Source organism: Aotus nancymaae, unplaced genomic scaffold (genome assembly GCF_030222135.1).
Source record: "Aotus nancymaae isolate 86718 unplaced genomic scaffold, 86718_ANA_hifiasm-v0.15.2.pri h1tg000011l, whole genome shotgun sequence".
Classification (NCBI taxonomy): Eukaryota; Metazoa; Chordata; class Mammalia; order Primates; family Aotidae; genus Aotus; species Aotus nancymaae.
The window spans coordinates 21,768,473-21,790,067 of record NW_026988422.1 but is presented as its reverse complement, the minus strand read 5'-3'; the positions used below and the strand labels follow the sequence as shown (position 1 = coordinate 21,790,067).

General features: G+C 36.7%; 1 protein-coding gene and 1 pseudogene across 9 annotated transcripts in view; one reads left to right on the top strand and one right to left on the bottom strand.

Annotated features, from left to right (window-relative positions):
• The window catches only part of STXBP5L (syntaxin binding protein 5L), a 440,807-nt gene that overhangs the window by 212,488 nt on the left and 206,724 nt on the right, over positions 1-21,595 (bottom strand). For all 9 annotated transcript variants that reach the window (XM_064374676.1, XM_064374677.1, XM_064374680.1 and 6 more), the window contains one exon: positions 589-672. In XM_064374676.1, the coding sequence (XP_064230746.1) occupies positions 589-672 (84 nt within the window). The remainder of the gene's footprint in view (positions 1-588; positions 673-21,595) is intronic.
• LOC105710774 (splicing factor, proline- and glutamine-rich-like) lies at positions 7,989-10,200 on the top strand (annotated as a pseudogene).

The window sequence follows — 21,595 nt, the reverse complement described above, 5'->3', positions numbered from 1 at the left end:
CAAGTCTCAATTATGTAAAATAAAACTTACTTCAATATCTTGTCACTTAATAAGTGTCACTTATTAAGATCTGGTCACATCAAGTATTACTATTTATAAAATTTTTCTTTATCTAAGAGGGCAAGTATTAGAAGATAAGGCCTTTCAAACTGACTTGAACATTTTGCCACCGAAAAGGAATTTTCTAAGGAAAGTGTGAATAGTGTCTTTAGAGACCTTAAGGACAATGAGGCACAATGTAGCATGGAGCCTAGAGAAAGGAAAAGCAGTTGAGACAAAGTTGGGGATATAGCACAGGTGACAGGCACCCAAGTACATAAGATTGACAAGCCAGGACCTATTAACAAATGCAAAGTACATAAGATCCCACAAAAGGGCTCCAAAATAGGCAGTCAAGGCAGAATTTCCTCTTAAGAGAAAAACCCAGAGATGGAACTTAACACAAATACCGAAAGACAGTGTGAAGCATTGGGTCAGAATCAGGCAACTTCCCAAGGCTAAACATATTGGCAAAGTACAAAGCTTAAAAGTAGAAGATAGGCACAAAGTCACAAAACTCTTTCAAATATTTCAGTAGAAATTACTTACCTCATCATAATAAACTCTCAGTTCTGCTCTTTTAGATTTCAAGTCCCAGAATACTACAGTACCATTTTCATAACCTATTAACAGCTGGAAAACATTAGAACAATCATTTTCTTAATTCTAATATTAATTTTAACTTGCTTCAAATAAAGTTTAATGTTAATAAAGTAAAATCACACCACATAACACAACCTCATTTAGAATACCAATTTTTTTGGAACTTGAATATGGGTTTTCTACATTTAAAAATATGGCAAATAAACTGCTTCAATATGAACGTTTACCAATAAACACCTAATTTCAAAAAGGAATTGAGGAAGAATATCAATATATATATGACATGATATAAAATAAGTATGAAAATTGGAAGAAAAGAAAAATGGGATAGAAACGTAGATGAAATAAAACATAAATGGGGTAAGTTTAATGAACTATGTATATGCCATTCAGTCCTATGCACTTGACAAATGTGGCTGCAATTTGGCTTCAAATTTGTTCTATCAAATCCTATTTTCTCTTTGATTGAATTTAATATTTTAAATGGTTTATGAACACTCAGAAGATTATAAAGGTATTCTAGAGATTCACATCATTAAAAATGATTAATATTTATTTTTAAATCATAAATAAGATGATTAATAAAATACTACTTCTTTAAAGTAGGAGAATTTGATAACAGATCATGATTATAATATGATCAGCTTTAAGACTCATTCAGCTAAACAATGCTAGCCATACTGATAACTTCTGCAGTTATATGATTCTCAATTATCATTTGTATACTTCGCATTTTTTTGTTACCAGTAATAGATTAAATATAATAAAATTTAGCCTATCATTGGTTAAGGAAAAAAAAAGAAGAGAAAGTATAAAAATAGCTAATGTTAATAATGAAAATATTTCTGACAGATTTGCCTTAAGATGATTTTTTTGAAACACATTACTGGTATTCCTCTAATGAAAATTATTATATACTGCATAAAGATGTATCAGTAACTTCAAAAAACCATTGGTAAGAACACAAAATATAGTGGTGGGGATAACCTAAGTCTGTAGAGCATCCTGAGAACTTACCACTTATCTCAACATCTTACAATGAGACACAAAAAATAACAAAAATACACCAGCTAGTAGTTTTAGCAGTAAAAACACAAAAATTTCAAATATCAGTTCATTAAAGCAATATACATATATTTTTGAAGCTATAACAAAAATGCTTGGTTATTAAACCATACACAATAAATGTTAAAATTGATTTGACAAAAATTAAGCTTTCTGCATGTTAACTTGAAGTAAATGGCATATATGACTTGCTAAGTAAAAACGTCAAAATTAAATACATATTTGGGTAATATTTCTTAAAATTGATATGATTGTACTAAGATATGTTTTAACTTCAAATTAATTCCTTTTACATACAAGAGAAAATGATGAACAACAAAACCAATTTCTTTTCTTTTCTTTTCTTTTTTTTTGAGACAGAGGACAGTCTTACTCTGTTGCCCAGGCTAGAGTGCAGTGGCACGATCTCTGCTCACTGCAACCTTCACCTCCTGGGTTCCAGAAATTCTTGTGCCTCAGCCTCCTGAATAGCTGGGATTGCAGGCGTCTGCCACCACACTTGGCTAATTTTTGTATTTTTAGTAGAGATGGAGTTTCACCATGTTGGCCAGGCTAGTTTCCAACTCCTGACTTCAGGTATCTGCCTGTCTTGGCATCTCAAAGTGCTGGGATTACAGGTGTGAACCACCATGCCCAGCCAATAAAACCAATTTGATTGAGTGCATGAGACTATCGGCAAGGAGATATTGGTAAGGCAATTTATCAACCTAAAAAGTTTGGAAAATATAACTAAAGCAATAAAATGAATAATATAATATCTCTAAAGTTGAGCCCCAAGATTTAACAAAATAATATCCTAAAACACTATTATATTTTCTTAAAATAAATATCTGAAAGATAAAAGTTGCTTTGCTTATAAAACATTGCTAGCAATAGCCCCAGTAAACAAAATATAACATACTGAACCTCAAGAAAACCATAAATTGTTGAGATGAGTATACAAGATTATCATTTAGAAAACATGATATTAGAATCAGTTAGAGAATTAGAAAAGAGAAAAGCATCCTACTGACATCTGGCGACATTAGACAAGGCCACTCTGTGACCATGAGGAATCAAGACAAAAATAAGAGCACTCTGCAATAATATTTGACCACACCAAAACAGGACCATTGCCCAAACCATAAATTATATATACATATTTTTTAAACAGAAAATGTCTCTCACAATAGAAGTAAGTACCATAAAGGCAAAGAAGTAGGGTTACTTGTTCACCATGATATCATTAGAACCTAGACCAGTGTCTGAAAAAACAGGTATTTGGTGAATAACAAATTATTAAATACCAAAAAATAAAAATTGTAGATATTATATTCTAACCACAGTAAAATAAAAGTTATGACAAAAATATTTTGAAAACTAAAAAATATATCTGTAGGTAATTAATAAGCAAAGAAGAAATGAAATACATAAAATAGAACTGAACAAAAATGTCTCATAAGACACACATGAATCTTAAGAGCAAATTTTATGGTTTTGTAAATATGTATGTAGAGAAGAAAAACTGAAAATATTTTAATGATATAAGCACTGACTTTGAAAAGTAAAGAAAAAAGTAAATCTCAGAAAGCAGAAGAAAAGATAATGAGTCACCTTATTCAAGAGCAAAGGATACCACCTTTCATTTATTCAAGTATATTTTTACATCTTTTAGGAAGTTTAAAAGATTTTTATATATTGATTTTCCTGCTAATTTTATACCTAGTTATTTTAACTTTCTTATTGCTATTTTATATGGGTTCTTCTCTTCATTACCTTTTCTGAGAGGGTACTATTTCTATAGCTGGATTTTAGTATACACCCTTCGAAATTCTTTTGTTTGCATTCACTTTCAGGTTGATTTTCTTTGTCATTCCAGATATATTATCATACAATCTAAAATAGAGACCATTTTGTTTTTTTCAAGTTTTTATGTCTTTAATTGTTTGTATTTATCTAACTGCTTTACTAAAAATCATCCTAGAGTATTAAAAATAGTAGAGAGGTTGAGCATCCTTGCCTTCTTCCTGACTTTAGTGGCTATGCCTCTAGTATTTCCCCATTAAATAAGATCCTGAATTCTGGGGAGGGAGGGAAAGGGTATAGAAAGAGGGAGAGAGAGAGAGAGAGAGAGACTTAAAGAACTATAAATTGATTTATACATTATAAATTTATTTTATTAAGAATAGGTGTCTAATTTTAAATTAAATATTTTTGTTGAAATATATAACATACACAGATTATAGATGTGTATTTAATGAATTATGATGAAGTAAACATACCCATGAATCTATAGTCCACATTAAGAAATACAGTAGAAAGACAAGTAATACAAGAAAAACAATACAAGCCATTCAGAAGCCTATTTTGTACTCTTACCTAGTTAATATTCCCACTCTCCTCTCTAAGAATAACCACTATCCTGACTTCTAACACTATAGGTTACTCTTATCTGTTTTGAATTTTAGATAGGTAGAATTATACAATACATATTGCTTTCTTTCTTGCTTCTATTTCTATTATATTTGTAGCATTATTTAATTCAATTTCATTATTAAAATAGCATTTCATTGTTTTGGCTATGGCACTACCACAAATTAAACTACTCATTTTACAGTTGATGTAATAATACTGCCCTGGACAACCTTGTACATATCTTTTGGTAAATATGCATATGTATTTCTGTTAAATGTATAGTGATCCATAGCATATTAGTATGTTTAACTTTGATACAGCCAAACAATTTTCCAAAGTGGTTATACCAATGACTTCATGTTTTCATTTTCACAAAATATTTTTGAGTTCCAATTCCTTCTCATCTAATGACCAACATTGTGAATAGCTGTACAATGTTAAATTAAAGGGATAAATCATAGCCATCTTTGTCTCATTTCTCATTTCAGGAGGAAAACTTGTGTTAATTCGTTATTAAAGAGGATATTGTTATAACTTTGGGAAAATTAACAAAGTTCATATTAATGAAATTCCTTTTGTTTCCCAGTGTACCAAGAGATTTTTATAATGAAGAGAAGGTAAATTTTATTAAATCCTTCTCATTATCTATTTTTAATCACTATATATTTCCCTCCTTATTTCTGTTAATATGTGAAATGCATTGACTGATTCTGAAAAGTTAAACCAACTGTACTCCTAGGTGAACATAAATTGGTTGTGATTTTTTGCACCTTCTCTGATTCTTGATCAGACTTGCCAGAGATGCATCAATTTTGTTAGTATTTTCAAAGAATCGCTTTTGCTTTTGCTAATGTACTAAAAAACTTTTTCTATTTTTAAAATTTCTGCTCTCATCTTCTGAATTAGGGTTTTTTGAAAAATTAGAATCAATAGATGTTTTTCTATATATAGAGAAAGATATTTATTATGAGGAATTGGCTCACGTGATTATGAAGGCTGACAAGTCCCAAGATCTGAAGGGTGAGTTGGCAAGCAGGAGATCCAGGAGAGCTGATGGAGTTCCAGTCTGAGTCTGAAGACCTGAGAACCAGGAGAACCAATGGTATAGTTCCAATCTGAAGGTCAGCAGGCTCAAGAACCAGGAAGAGCCGATGTTTCAGTCAGAGTCCAAAGGCAGGAAAAAGCTGATATCTCAGTTCAAAAGCAGTCAGGCAGGAAGAATTCTCTCTTACTTGAAAGAGGGTTAGCCTTTTTGTTCTATTCAGGCCTTTAGCTGATTGATGAGGCCCACCCACATTAGGAATGGCAATCTACTTTACTGTCTACAAATTTAAATATTTATCTCAAATAAAACATCCTCACCTAAACCTTCAGAAAGATGTTTGACCAAATATTTGGTCACCTCAAGGCCTGGTCAAGTTGACACATAAAATGAGCCATTATATCTTTATTATCTTTCTACTACTTTCTTTGGGTTAAATTCACTACTTACCTAACTTACTGGGTTGGATACTAAGATCACTGATTTTCAGCTTTTCTTCACTTTTTAATAAATACAATAAACCTATAAATTTTCCTCGAGGTACAGCTTTAGCTACATTTCAGAAGTTTTTGATATGTCATATTGTTACTGCAATTTTGTTTAAAATATATTATATTCTAATTTGTATACTGATATCTTCTATGACACAGAAGGTATTCAGAAGTGTAGTAATGACTAAACATTGGGGGATTTTTCAATTATCTTTTTCTTATTGATAATCTTGCTAAATTCTCTTGTGCTTAGAGAATATACTATGTATTATTTTAATACTCTGAAATTTATTGGCATGTTTTTTGGTTCAGCAAATATAAAACTTTGGTAAATAATCTGTATGTGTTTGAAAATAATGTGTGGTCTTTTAGTACTATATACATAATGTATTATGTGTCAACTTGTTAATCGTGTGGTTCAAGTTTGCTTTATCTTCACTAATTATTTCTTTCTTTGCTTGTTTTCTCAATGACTGGAAGAGGTTTGTTAAAATCTCCAACTACAACTGTAAATGTGAGTATTTTTCACTTTAGTTCTGTCCAATTATTAAAATATTTTTTAGTTCTATCAAATTATACATACACACACATCATGATTCCATGCAAAATAAAAACACAATTCAGATAAGCACATGTTTTAGTTAACATGATACCATGAAAAGTAAGCACTGTCTGTATACTATGAATCTATGCCATCATTAGGCATATACATATTTAGGATTATTACATCTTCTGCTGAATTAAACCTATTTCCATTATAAAATGTTATCCTTAAAAATGTTTTTCCCTTAAAGTCTAAATCCTGATATTAGTATAACTACACAAATTTTGTTTGATTATGGTTTACATGCTGTATCCTTTTAAAATTTTGCATTAGCCTATTATTGGCCTATTTAATAAGTTTACGTTTAATATAATTGCTGGCATATTTTAGAACAAAGCTACCTACTTATCTTGTATTTGTCCCATTTGTTTAATGTGTCCTCCCTTTTTTGGGGAAGAGGGTTGGTTAGTAATTTTTTCTCAGCCCAATTTTCCACTCTATTAACTTATCCATTATACATACATTTCTTATTCTTTTAGTGTGACCACCAGAATAAAAATTTTTCATGATTTATCAAATTATAATGTAAATTAGTAATTGTGATACTTTTTGGAAATTATAAGGACTGTATTAGGGTTCTCCAGAGAAACAGAATCAATAGGATATATATTTGTATAGATATATAAGAAGGAATTTATTGTGCAAATTGGTTAATGTAATTATGCAGAATTAGAAGTTCCACAATATGTTCTCTATAAACTGAAGAAGTAGGAAAGCTGGGATTGTAATTTAGTCTGTGTTTGAAGGCCTGAGAACCAGTGAGGTGGGAGGGGACTGGTATAAGGAGAGTCTGAAGTCCTGAGAACCTTGAGTTCTGATGTTTAAGAGCAGAAAATGATGGATGTCCCAGTTCCAGTAGAGAGAGCAAATTCACCTTTCCTCTTTTTTGTTCTATCTTAACCTCAGTAACTGGATAGTGTCTGCTTATTTGGTGAGGGTAGATATTCCTCACTCAGTCTTCTAATTCAAATGGTCATTTATTCTGGAAACACTCTTACAGACACACTAAAAAATAATGTTTTACCAACCCTCTGGGTATTTCTTAATCCAATCAACTTGATGTATAAAATTAACCATCACAAAGACATTGGCAATTAAATTCAGTGAATGTCATCCCAACGTGTATCATAATTCTCAATATATAACACTCCAAGAAGTCATTATTATTTTTATAAAGTATTTCCTTAGTTTAACACGTTTGTGGTTCTTTACTCTTTTCTCCATCTCTGTTCTTATATAATAGTTTATTTTCATTTTCTTAAACAAGTCTTTTAGGTTTTTCCTTAGTGAAGATTTGATGTTGATGAATTGCAAATTTTGTTTGCCGAAAATAATTTCATAACATGCTTAAATTATGTTTTTGTAGAGTATAGAATTTTGATGTGATTATCAAAACTGGAAATATAATGGCTGCTAAATTTTATTCAAAGACTTTTTCAGCATCAATAGAGATAATCGTCATTTTTTCTTAGACCTACTAGTGATATAAATTATATTGATGGATTTTGTAATAGTATCTATCCTTGCATCCCTGCAGTAAAACACCACTTGTCATAATGGATTGTTTTTTAATGTGCTCATGGGATTTTGTCTCCTAATATTTTATTTAAGATTTTTCCATTAATATTTCATTTTACTGTAGTAAGAACACTAGGCCTGTGTCATCCGCCATTTTGTGAGAATCAAGGTGGCCTCCACGTTTCCTGAGCGTCTTCTTCGCTTCTGCCTTGACCGCCTCTTGACCACTGACATGTCTCGGGATCGGTTTCGGAGTTGCGGTGGTGGCGGTGGTGGCTTCCACAGGCTCAGAGGAGGCGGCGGCCGTGGCAGCCTCCACGACTTCCGTTCCCGCCTCGACTTCCGTTCCCCAATGCCTGGTATGGGCCTCAATCAGAACCGCGGCCCCATGGGTCCTGGCCCGGGCCAGAGCGGCCCCAAGCCTCCGATCCCGCCACCGCGTCCACACCAACAGCAGCAGCAGCCACCACATCCACAGCTGCCGCCACCACATCCACAGCTGCCGCCACCACATCCACAGCCGCCGCCACATCCGCAGCAGCCGCCGCCACAACCACAGCCCCATCAGCAGCAGCAGCAGCCGCTGCCGCCGCCACCGCCACAGGACTCTTCGACCCCGTCGTTGCTCAGGGACCCGGCTCCGCTCCCGGAGTAGGCAGCGCACCGCCAGCCTCCAGCTCGGCCCCGCCCGCCACTCCTCCAACCTCGGGGACCCAGCCAGGGTCCGGGCCAGGCCAGACCCCAACCCCGCCGCCCGCGGTCACCTAGGCCCCTCCCGGGGTGCCGCCACCCACCCCGCCAAGTAGCAGGGTCCCTACCACACCTCCTCAGGCCAGAGGCCCGCCGCTTCCGCCCGCAGCGGGCCCGGGCCCGGGCCCAGGCCCGGGTGGTCCCAAAGGCGGCAAAATGCCCGGCGGGCCAAAACCAGGTGGCTGCCCGTGCCTAAGCACTCCTGGGGGACACCCGAAGCCGCCGCATCGAGGCGGCGGGGAGCCTCGCAGGGGCCGCCAGCACCATCCGCCCTACCACCAGCAGCACCACCAGGGGACCCCGCCCCTTGGGCCCGGCGGCCACAGCGAGGAGAAAATCTCGGACTCGGAGGGGTTTAAAGCCAACTTGTCTCTCTTGATGAGGCCTGGAGAGAAAACTTACACGCAGCGATGTCGCTTGTTTGCTGGGAATCTACCTGTTGATATCACGGAAGATGAATTCAAAAGACTATTTGCTAAATATGGAGAACCTGGAGAAGTTTTTATCAACAAAGGCAAAGGATTCGGATTTATTAAGCTTGAATCCAGAGCTTTGGCTGAAATTGCCAAAGCTGAACTCGATGATACACCCATGAGAGGAAGACAGCTTCGAGTTCGCTTTGCCACACATGCTGCTGCCCTTTCTGTTCATAATCTTTCACCTTACGTTTCCAATGAACTGTTGGAAGAAGCCTTCAGCCAGTTTGGTCCTATTGAAAGGGCTGTTGTAATAGTGGATGATCGTGGAAGATCTACAGGGAAAGGCATTGTTGAATTTGCTTCTAAACCAGCAGCAAGAAAGGCATTTGAACGATGCAGTGAAGGTGTTTTCTTGCTGACAACTTCTCATCCAGTCATCGTGGAACCACTTGAACAGCTAGATGATGAAGATGGTCTTCCTGAAAAACTTGCCCAGAAGAATCCAATGTATCAAAAGGAGAGAGAAACTCCTCCTCATTTTGCCCAGCATGGCACATTTGAGTACGAATATTCTCAGTGATGGAAGTCTTTGGATGAAATGGAAAAACAGCAAAGAGAACAAGTTGAAAAAAATATGAAGGATGCAAAAGACAAATTGGAAAGTGAAATGGAAGATGCCTATCATGAACATCAGGCAAACCTTTTGCACCAAGATCTGATGAGGCGACAGGAAGAATTAAGACGCATGGAAGAACTTCATAATCAAGAAATGCAGAAACGTAAAGAAATGCAATTGAGGCAAGAGGAGGAACGATGTAGAAGAGAGGAAGAGATGATGATTCGTCAGCATGAGATGTAAGAACAAATGAGGTGCCAAAGAGAGGAAAGTTATAGCCGAATGGGCTACATGGATCCAAGAGAAAGAGACATGAGAATGGTTGGCGGAGGAGCAATGAACATGGGAGATCCCTACGGTTCAGGAGGCCAGAAATTTCCACCTCTAGGTGGTGGTGGTGGTGGCATAGGTTATGAAGCTAATCCTGGAGTTCCACCATGAGTGGTTCCATGATGGGAAGTGACATGTGTGCTGAGCGCTTTGGGCAGGGAGGTGCGGGGCCCGTGGGTGGACAGGGTCCTAGAGGAATGGGGCCTGGAACTCCAGCAGGATATAGTAGAGGGAGAGAAGTACGAAGGCCCAAACAAAAAACCCCGATTTTAGATGTGATATCTAGGCTTTCATTACAGTTTGTTTTTGTCTTTTGTTTAGATACCAATCTTTTAATTCTTGCATTTTAGTAAGAAAGCTACCTTTTTAAGGATGTTAGTAGTTTATTGACCTAATATTTGTAAATGGTCTATTTGGGCAGGTAAAATTATGTAATGCAGTTGTTTGAAACAGGATAATTTTTTTTCCTTATTTCCTTTTTTTACTGTATAATGTCCCTCAAGTTATGGCAGTGTACCTTGTGCCACTGAATTTCCAAAGTGTACCAATTTTTTTTTTTTTTACTGTGCTTCAAATAAATAGAAAAATAGTTATAATATTGATCTTCAACTTTGCCATTCATGCTTCTATGCACATTAGGCTAGGTATTCTACATTGAAAGCATGCGAATGTCTAGGCCTTTGAATGGCATATGCCATTTCTGGGAAATGTATCTGGAGGCTGAGTGTTGCTTTCTACAGATAACTGCCCTCTTTGTTTTAAAAAGAAGAAATGCATATTGAAGTAGTTTCATGATTTGTTTGGCATTATATAGGAAGCACACTGGTGCTAAGTATTTTTTAAATGGTTATGTAAGCAAAGCTGAACTGTAAATCTTAATTCAGGAATATGTATTAAGATTGTGGAATGGGTGTAAGACAATTGGTAGCGGGTGAAAGTGGGTTTGATTTAAATTCATCTTTTATGGCCCTATGATCTATCCTTTACTTGAAAGCTTTTGAAAAGTGGAAAGATCATTTTGTTGCATTTCCCCATTTCTGGTTTTTAAAAAACCAACAAATCTCAAGCCCTAAAAATGGCTTGTATTGAACTTTTACATTCGAATTAAAGATTGTTAAACATGAAAAAAAAAACACTAAACATAAGATCTACCCTCTTAACAAATTTTTAATATATAGTACATTATTGTTGACTATAGATAAAAATATCAGATTTCTAAAGTTTATACATCAATCAAACTTGCTCGACTCAAACTTTAAGTTCATTGATCAGTATCTCTGCATTTCAACCTCTCCCAGCCCATCAGCCACCAATCCACTCTTTGATTCTATAAATATGACTATTTTAGATATCTGATGTAAGTTGAATAGTGAACTATTTGTCTTTCTGTAGGTTCATCATGTTGTCACCTATTGTAAAATTTCCTTATTTATTAAGGCTGACTCACTGTAGATCTACCGTGTGTATTATAGGTATATGAGGGGACACTCTTCTGCCCTAATAAGGTCTAGGTAACCACATGTTGTCTATTCAACCGCCAATGGCCATTTAGGCCATTTCCACAAATTGGCTATTGTCAAAAGTATTATGATTTATTTATCTTTGAAATCTTGATTTCAATTATTTGTATAAATATCCAGAAGTGGGATTACTCTATTATATAGGTAGTTCTATTTTTAATTTTTTAAGGAGCCTCCACACTGTTTTCCATAGTGGCTGAACCATTTTGTAGTCCCACCATCCAAGTGTTCCAATATCTTCATATCCTTGCCAAAAGGTGTCTTTTAGTTTAAAATATATATACATAATAACCATCCTATTATCTAATCTTGGTTTTGATTTGCATTTCTCTAATGATTAGTGACATTAAGCACTTTTCTATATATCTGATCATTTGTATGCCTTCTTTGGAGAAATGTCTATTTAAGACCTAAGCCCATTTTAAAATCACATTATTAGATTTTTTTTTTACTATTGAGTTGTATGAGTTTCTTATGTATTTTGCAGATTAACCCTTTACAGACATATGGCTTGCAAAAATTTTCTCCTATTCTGTACATTGCCTTTTCACACTGTTGTTTCTTTTGCTGTGAAGAAGCTTTTTAGTTTGACATTGCCCTACTTGTTTTTGTTTTCATTGTCATTACTTTTAGTGTCACGTTAATAATGCTGTCACATTGTCAAAACCAGTATCATGAAGCTTTTCTCCTTTGTTTTCTTCCATATATTTCAGAGTTTAAGGTCTTATGTTTAAGTCCTTAATCCATTTTGAATTTTTTCAGTATAATGTATGAAAAAGGTCTAATTACATTCTTTTACATGTGGATATTCAGTTTTCTCAATACCATTTGTTTAATGGATTATCCTTTTTACACTGTATATTATTGGCACCCCTGTCGAAGATCAGTTGACCGTATATGTGTGGATTACTTCTGGGCTTTCTATTCTGTTCCATTAGTCTATATGTCTGTTTATACGCTATTGCAATACTATATTAATTATTGTAGCCTTGTAATTTAGTTTGAAATCAGAAAGTTATTAATATGTGTTGAACTATCCTTGCACTTCAGCAATAAATCCCACTTGATCATGATGCATAATTATTTTAATGTGCTCTTGGATTCAGTTTGCTAGTATTTTGTTGAGAATTTTTGCATCTATTTCATCATGAATATTCACCTGTAGTTTCATTTTCTTGTGGTATATTTGTCTAGTTTTGATGTCAGGGTAATGCTAGCCTCATTAAATATGTATCATAATGTTTTCCCCTCTTCAAGTTTTTTTTTTTTTTTTTTTTTGAGGATTGGTGTTAATTCTTCAAATTTTTGGTAGAATTCACTAGTGAAGTTATCCTGAGCTTTTCCTCATTAAAAGGTTTTTCCTTACTAATTCAATCTCTATACTAGTTTTTAGACTTTCTATTTGTTCATGGTTTGTCTTGGCAGGTTGCGTGATTCTAAGAATTTACTCATTCCTTCTAGATTATACAGTTCATTGGTATATAACTGTTCTTATTAGTCTCTTATGATCCTTATTTCTATGGCATCAGTTGTAAATCTCTCATTTCTGATTTCATTATTTGAGTTTTAAATCTTTTTTTCTTAGTCTGAGTTTGTCAATTTGGTCGATCTTTTCAAATAGTAACTCTCAGTTTTGTTTTCTATCTATTTCATTTATTTCTGCTCTAATCTTTGTTATTTTCTTCATTGTGCTATATTTGTGCTTAGTTTGTTCTTCCTTTTCTAGCTCCTTGTGGTAAAGTTGTTTGTTTGTAGGTCTTTCTTATTTTTTAATGTAAGCATTTATTGCTAGTTTCCCTCTTAGTACTGCTTTTTCTGCACCCCATTTTTTTTTTTTTTTTTTTTTTTTTTGAGACACTCTTGCTCTGTCACCAGGCTGGTTAAGACTTCCAGTACTATGCTGTATAGGATTGGCAAGAGTGGACATCCTTAACTTGTTCCAAATGTCAGAAAAAAGTTTTCAACTTTTTCCCCTTCAGTATGATGTTAGCTGTGAGTCTGTCAATTGTGGTCCTTATTGCATTGAGATACAATCCTTCTAATTTATTGAAATTTTTAATCATAAAGCAATGTTGATTTTTGTCATATGCCTTTTCTCTATGTATTAAAATGACCATATGGTTTTGTCCTTAATTCTGTTGATATATCATGTTATTGATTTGAATATGTTGAACCATCTTTGTATTCTTACAATAAATCTCACTTGGTCATAATGAATGATCTTTTCAATATGATGTTGAATTTGGTTGAGGATTTTGTTTTTTTGTTTGTTTTTGTTTTTGATTTTCTTGAGATGGAGTCTTGTTGTGTCACTCAGGCTGAAGCGCAGTGGCATGATCCTTGGCTCACTGCAACCTCCGCCTCCTGGGTTCAAGCAATTCTCCTGCCTCAGCCACCTGAGTATCTGGGACTACAGACACATGCCGCCACACCCGGCTAATTTTATGTATTTTAGTAGAGATGGGGTTTCACTGTGTTGCCCAGGCTAGTCGAGAACTCCTGAGCTCAGGTGATCCGCACACCTCGGCCTCCCAAAGTGCTAGGATTACAGGTTAAGTATTTTGTTAAATGTTTTGCATCTATGTTCATCAGGAACATTTGCCTGGAGTTTTCTTTTTTACTGTATCCTTATCTGGTTTTGGTATTCAGGTATTGATCTATTTCTTTTAGTTCTTCCAATCTGTTAGCATAAAATTGTTCATAACAGTCTGCCAATCCTTTGAACTTCTGTGGTATCAGATATAACTGTTTTTTATTTCTGATTTTATTTATTTGGGTTGTTTAGCTAAAAGTTTGCCAGTTTTGTTTCTATTTAAAAAAATCTCTTTTTACTCAACTTTTATTTTAGGTTTAAGGGGTACATATGCAGGTTTGGTACATGGGAAAATTGCATATTATGGGGGTTTGGTGTACAAATAGTTTTGTCACCCAGTTAATTAGCATAATACTTGATAGGTAGCTTTTCAATCCTCAACCTCCCCCCTACCCTTTACCCTAAAACAGGCTCCTGTGTCTACTGTTCCTCTTGGTGTCTGTGTGTACACAATGTTTAGATCCTGCTTACAAGGAGCACATGGAGTATTTGGTTTTCTGTTCCTGTTTTAATTTGGTTAGGATAATGGCTTCCAGCTCCCTCCATGTGCTGCAAAGGACACGATCTCATTTATATAAATAGCTGTGTAGTACTCCATGATATAAATGTAGCACATTTTCTTCATCCAGTCCACCACTGATAGGCAGTAGGTTGGTTCCATGTCTTTGCTATTGTGAATAGTACTGCAATGAACATACACATGCATGTGTGTTTATGGTAGAACAACTTGTATTTCTTTGGCTATACACCCAGTAACAATACTGCTGGATCAAATGGTAGCTGTGCTTTCAGTTCTTTAGGAAATCTCTAGATTGCTTTCCACAGTGGCTTAACTAATTTACATTCCCACCAGCAGTGTATAAGTGTTTCCTATTCTCTGCAACCTTGCTGGCATCTGTTATTTTTAAAAATTTGTAGTAATAGCCATTCTCACAGGTGTGAGATGGTATCTTGTTGTGATTTTAATTTGTATCTCCCTAATGATTAGAGATACTAAGCATTTTTTCATATGTTTGTAGGTTACATGTTTGTCTTTTGAGAAATTTCTGAGCATCTTCTTTGCCCACTTTTTAATGGAGTTGTTAGTTCTTTGTTGAGTTTCTCATAGATTTTAGTTATTAGATATTTGTCACATGCATAGTTTACACACTTTCTCCTATTCCATAAGTTGCCTGAAAAAAACCAACTCTTCACTTATCTTTGGGTTTTTTGTACACTCTATTTATTTCTGCTCTTATCTTTATTATTTCTTTCCTCCTATTTTTAGTTTAGTTTGTCCTTCTTTCTCTACTTCCTTTAGGTGCAACATTACATTGTTTATCTTTCTTCTTTTTTATTGCTATGATATCTGCTTATTGCTTTAATCTCCCCTCTTAGAATTGCTTTTGCTGTATCCTACAGGTTTTGGTATGTTGTATTTCCATTTTCATTCATCTCAAGAATTTTTTTAAATTTCACTTTTAATTTTTCATTGATGTGTTTGTTCAGAAACATGCTGTTTAATTTTTACATAAATGTGAGATTTTCAAATTTCTCTTGTTAATCTCTAGTTTTATATCATGTATTCAGAAAAGATACTTGATATAATTTCAGTCTGCATAATATACCATGGTGCATATGTGCCACATTTTCCCTGTCCAGTCTATCATCGATGGGCATTTCGGTTGGTTCCAGGTCTTTACTATTGTAGACTGTGCTGCAATGAACATTCGTGTGCATGTGTCCTTATAGTAGAACGATTTATAATCCTTTCGATATATACCCAGTAATGGGATTGCTGGGTCAAATGGAATTTCTATTTCTAGGTCCTTGAGGAATTCCCACACTGTTTCCACAATGGTTGAACTAATTTACACTCCCACCAACAGTGTAAAAGTGTTCCTATTTCTCCACATCCTCTCAAGCATCTGTTGTCTCAAGATTTTTTAATGATCGTCATTCTAACTGACGTGAGGTGGTATCTCAATGTAGTTTTGATTTGCATTTCTCTAATGACCAGTGATGATGAGCATTTTTTCATATGTTTGTTGGCCTCATGTATGTATTCTTTTGTAAAGTATCTGTTCATATCCTTCACCCACTTTTGAATGGGCTTGTTTGTTTTTTTCTTCTAAGTCTGTTTCAGTTCATTGTAAATTCTGGATATCAGCCCTTTGTCAGATGGGTAAGCTGCAAAAATTTTTTCCCATTCTGTTGGTTGCCGATTCACTCTAGTGACTGTTTCTTTTGCCATGCAGAAGCTGTCGAGTTTGATTAGGTCCCATTTGTCTATTTTGGCTTTTTTTTGCCCATGCTTTTGGTGTTTTGGTCATGAAGTCCTTGCCTACGCTTATGTCCTGAATGCTTTTGCCTAGATTTTCTTCTATGGTTTTTATGGTGTTAGGTCTTATGTTTAAGTCTTTAATCCATCTGGAGTTAATTTTAGTGTAAGGTGTCAGGAAAGGGTCCAGTTTCTGCTTTCTGCATATGGCTAGCCAGTTTTCCCAACACCATTTATTAAACAGGGAATCCTTTCCCCATTGCTTGTTTTTGTCAGGTTTGTCAAAGATCGGATGGTTGTAGATATGTTGTGTTGCCTCCGAGGCCTCTGTTCTGTTCCATTGGTATATATCTCTGTTTTGGTACCAGTACCATGCTGTTTTGATTACTGTAGCCTTGTAGTATAGTTTGAAGTCCGGTAGTGTGATGCCTCCTGCTTTGTTCTTTTTGCTTAGAATTGACTTGGCTATGCGGGCTCTCTTTTGGTTCCATATGAACTTTAAGGTGGTTTTTTTCCAGTTCTGTGAAGAAGGTCTTTGGTAGCTTGATGGGGATAGCACTGAATCTGTAAATTACTTTGGGCAGTATGGCCATTTTCATGATATTGATTCTTCCTAACCATGAATATGGAATGTTTAACCATCTGTTTGTTTCCTCTCTTATTTCATTGAGGAGTGGTGTGTAGTTCTCCTTGAAGAGGTCCTTTACGTTCCTTGTTAGTTGTGTTCCTAGGTATTTTATTCTCTTTGTAGCAATTGTGAATGGCAGTTCGTTCTTGATTTGGCTCTCTTTAAGTCTGTTATTGGTGTATAGGAATGCTTGTGATTTTTGCACATCGATTTTGTATCCTGAGACTTTGCCGAAGTTGCTTATCAGTTTCAGGAGATTTTGGGCTGAGACAATGGGGTCTTCTAGATATACAATCATGTTGTCTGCAAATAGAGACAATTTGACTTCCTCCTTTCCTATTTGAATACCCTTTATTTCTTTTTCTTGTCGGATTGCTCTGGCTAGAACTTCCAGTACTATATTGAATAGGAGTGGTGAGAAAGGGCATCCTTGTCTAGTGCCAGATTTCAAACGGAATGCTTCCAGTTTTTGCCCATTCAGTATGATATTGGCTGTTGGTTTGTTGTAAATAGCTTTTATTATTTTGAGATACGTTCCATCGATACCTAGTTTATTGAGGGTTTTTAGCATAAAGGGCTGTTGAATTTTATCGAAGGCCTTCTCTGCATCAATTGAGATAATCATTTGGTTTTTGTCTTTGTTTCTGTTTATGTGGTGAATTATGTTTACAGACTTGCGTATGTTGAACCAGCCTTGCATCCCCGGGATGAACCCTACTTCATCATGGTGGATAAGCTTTTTGATGTGCTGTTGTAGTCAGCTTGCCAGTATTTTATTGAAGATTTTTGCATCTATGTTCATCATGGATATTGGCCTGTAGTTTTCTTTTCTTGTTGAGTCTCTGCCGGGTTTTGGTATTAGGATGATGTTGGTCTCATAAAAAGATTTGGGAAGTATTCCCTCTTTTTGGATTATTTGGAATAGTTTCAGAAGGAATGGTACCAGCTCCTCTTTGTATGTCTGGTAGAATTCGGCTGTGAACCCGTCTGGACCTGGGCTTTTCTAGGGTGGTAGGCTCTTAATTGCTGCCTCGACTTCAGACCTTGTTATTGGTCTATTCAGAGTTTCAACTTCTTCCTGGTTTGGCTTGGGAGGAGGCAAGTGTCCAGGAATTTATCCATTTCTCCCAGGTTTTCTAGTTTATGTGCATAGAGTTGTTTGTAATAATCTCTGATGATGGTTTGAATTTCTGTGGAATCTGCGGTGATATACACTTTATCATTTTTTATTGCAACTATTTGGTTATTCTCTCTTTCCCTTTTTATTAATCTGGCTAGTGGTCTGTCTATTTTGTTGATCTTTTCAAAAAATCAGCTCCTGAATTTATTGATTTTTTGTGTCTCTATCTCCTTCAGTTTTGCTCTGATCTTAGTTATTTCTTGTCTTCTGCTAGGTTTTGAGTTTTTTTGATCTTGCTCCTCTAGCTCTTTCAATTTTGATGATAGGGTGTCAATTTTAGAACTCTCCTTTCTTCTCATGTGGGCACTTATTGCTATATATTTTCCTCTAGAGAATGCTTTACATGTGTCCCAGAGATTCTGGTATGTTGTGTCTTCATTCTCGTTGGTATCAAAGAACACCTTTATTTCTGCCTTCATTTCATTGTTTATCCAGTCAACATTCAAGAGCCATTTGTTCAGTTTCCATGAAGCTGTGCAGTTCTGGGTTGGTTTCTGAATTCTGAGTTCTAACTTGAGTGCACTGTGGTCTGAGAGACTCTTTCTTATGATTTCTGTTCTTTTGCATTTGCTGAGGAGTGATTTACTTCCAATTATGTGGTCAATTTTAGAGTAGGTGTGATGTGGTGCTGAGGAGAATGTATATTCTGTGGATTTGGGGTGGAGAGTTCTGTAAATGTCTATTAGGTTTGCTTGGTCAAGGTCTGAGTTCAAGTCCTGGATATCCTTGTTAATTTTCTGTCTGGTTGATCTGTCTAATATAGACAATGGGGTGTTAAAGTCTCCTACTATTATTGTGTGGGAGTCTAAGTCTCTTTGTAAGTCATTAAGAACTTGTTTTATGTATCTGGGTGCTCTTGTATTGGGTGCATATATATTTAGGATCGTTAGCTCTTCTTGTTGCATTGATCCTTTTACCATTATGTAATGTCCTTCTTTGTTTCTTTTGATCTTTGTTGCTTTAAAGTCTATTTTTTCAGAGGTGAGAATTGCAACTCCTGCTTTTCTTTGCTCTCCATTTGCTTGGTAAATCTTCCTCCATCCCTTTATTTTGAGCCTTTGTGCATCCTTGCATTTGAGATGGGTTTCCTGGATACAGCACACCGATGGGTTTTGGCTTTTTATCCAATTTGCCAGTCTGTGTCTTTTGATTAGGGCATTTAGTCCATTTACATTTAGGGTTAATATTGTTATGTGTGAATTTGATCCTGTCATTTTGATGCTAGCTGGCTGTTTTGTCTGTTAGTTGATGCAGATTCTTTATTGTGTTGATGCTCTTTATCATTTCATGTGTTTTTGGAGTGGCTGGTACTGGTTGTTCTTTTCTATGTGTAGTGCCTCTTTCAGAAGTTCTTGTAAAGCAGGCCTGGTGGTGATGAAATCTCTGAATACTTGCTTGTTCACAAAGGATTTTATTTTTCCTTCACTTATGAAGGTTAATTTGGCTGGATATGAAATTCTAGGTTGAAAGTTCTTTTCTTTAAGGATGTTGAATATTGGCCCCCACTCTCTTCTGGCTTATAGAGTTTCTGCTGAGTGATCTGCTGTGAGTCTGATGGGCTTCCCTTTGTGGATAACCTGACCTTTCTCTCTGGCTGCCCTTAGCATTTTGTCCTTCATTTCAACCCTGGTGAATCTGATGATTATGTGCCTTGGGTTGGTCTTCTTGAGGAATATCTTTGTGGTGTTTTCTGTATTTCCTGGACTTGAATATTGGCCTGCCTTGCTAGGTTGGGGAAGTTTTCCTAGATAATATCCTGAAGAGTATTTTCCAGCTTGGATTCACTCTCTTAGTCACATTCAGGTACACCTATCAAACATAGATTAGGTCTTTTCACATAGTCCCATATTTCTTGTTGACTTTTTTCATTCCTTTTTACCCTGTTTTCTCTAATCTTGCCTTCTCGTTTTATTTCATTGAGTTGATATTCGACCTCTGATATCCTTTCTTCTGCTTGGTCAATTCGGCTGTTGAAACTTGTGCATGCTTCGTGAAGTTCTCGTGTTGTGTTTTTCAGCTCCATCAATTCACTTATATTCCTCTCTAAGTCGTCCATTCTCGTTATCATTTCATCATATCTTTTTTCAACGTTCTTAGTTTCTTTGCATTGGGTTAGAACATGTTCTTTTAGCTCACGGAAGTTTCTTATTACCCACCTTCTGAAGCCTGATTCTGTCATTTCATCACACTCATTCTCCATCCAGTCTTGTTCCCTTGCTGCTGAGGAGTTGTGATCCCTTGTAGGAGGAGAGGTGTTCTGGTTTCAGGTGTTTTCATCCTTTTTGCTCTGGTTTCTTCCCATCTTTGTGGATTTATCCACCTGTCGTGGTTGTAGTTGCTGACTTTCAGATTTGGTCTCTGAGTGGACATCCTGTTTGCTGATGATGAAGTTATTTCTGTGTCTTAGTTTTCCTTCTAACCATCTGGCCCCTCTGCTGTAGGACTGCTGTAGTCCACTCCAGGCCCTGCTTGCCTGGGGATCACCTGCAGCAGCTGCAGAACAGTAAGGGTTGCTACCAGTTTCTTTTTCTATTTTGTCCCAGAAGGATGCCTGCCAAATGTCAGTCTGAGCTCTACTTTATGAGGTGACTCTTTAGATATACGTGGGTCTGGCAGCTGCTTGAGGAGACAGTCTATCCTTTATAGGAGCTCAAGTGCTGAGCTGTGAGCTCTGTTGTTCATTCAGAGCTGCTGGACAGGTACGTTTAAGTCTGCTGCAGCAGAATTCATAAACCATTTTTTTTCCCAGGTGTTCTGTCCCAGGGAGTTAGTGCTTTATTTATGAGTTTCCACTCTGCTGCTTCCTTTTTTTTTTTTCACGGCTGCCCTGCCCAGCAAGGAGGCAGCCTAGTCACTGTCTGCCTGCAGAGGCTTCGCTGAGCTGCTGTGGGCTCTGCCCAGCTGCCATGTGAACTTGCTGCAGTCCTGCTTACATGGGTGTAGTTAGAAGTGCCTCCACAATGGTGGCCTGCCTTTGTAATGACGGACTCTCTCTGTAATGGCGGGTTGCCTCAGCAACAGCAGGCTGCCTCAGCAATGGCAGACTGCCTCCGTAGTGGTGGAGTGCCTCAGAAATGGCCGACGCTCCTCCTCCACAGAGCTGGACCATCGTAGGTTCACTTGTGCTTGCTGTGAAACTCAACCCAGAGTGTTTCCAATTGCTTTTTTTTTTTTTTTTTTTGTGGGTGTGGGACCAGCTGAGCCTGATCACCTGGCTCCCTGCCTCAGAGCCTTTTTTGTTTTTTTAGTTCAATGGTCAACTCCCTCCCAGGTGTTCTAGTCACCTGTTGAAAAGGTGCTGGGATCTGTGTGATTTCCCGTGCGGCGACCCAGTGCACTGCCTGAAACAGTGGCACTGAGATTCATGGCACATTTTTGCCCAGGAATCTCCTGGCCTGGCTCCCTGTTTCAGTCCCCCTTTTTTTTTAATCAGATGAATGAGCAACTCTGCCTTCCTGGAGCTCCCCTTTCTGGCTAACAGGGGACCCAGTCTCGTTTACTCTGCACCAGGTACTGCTGCGCCCGGGCACCGGCAAAACAGCC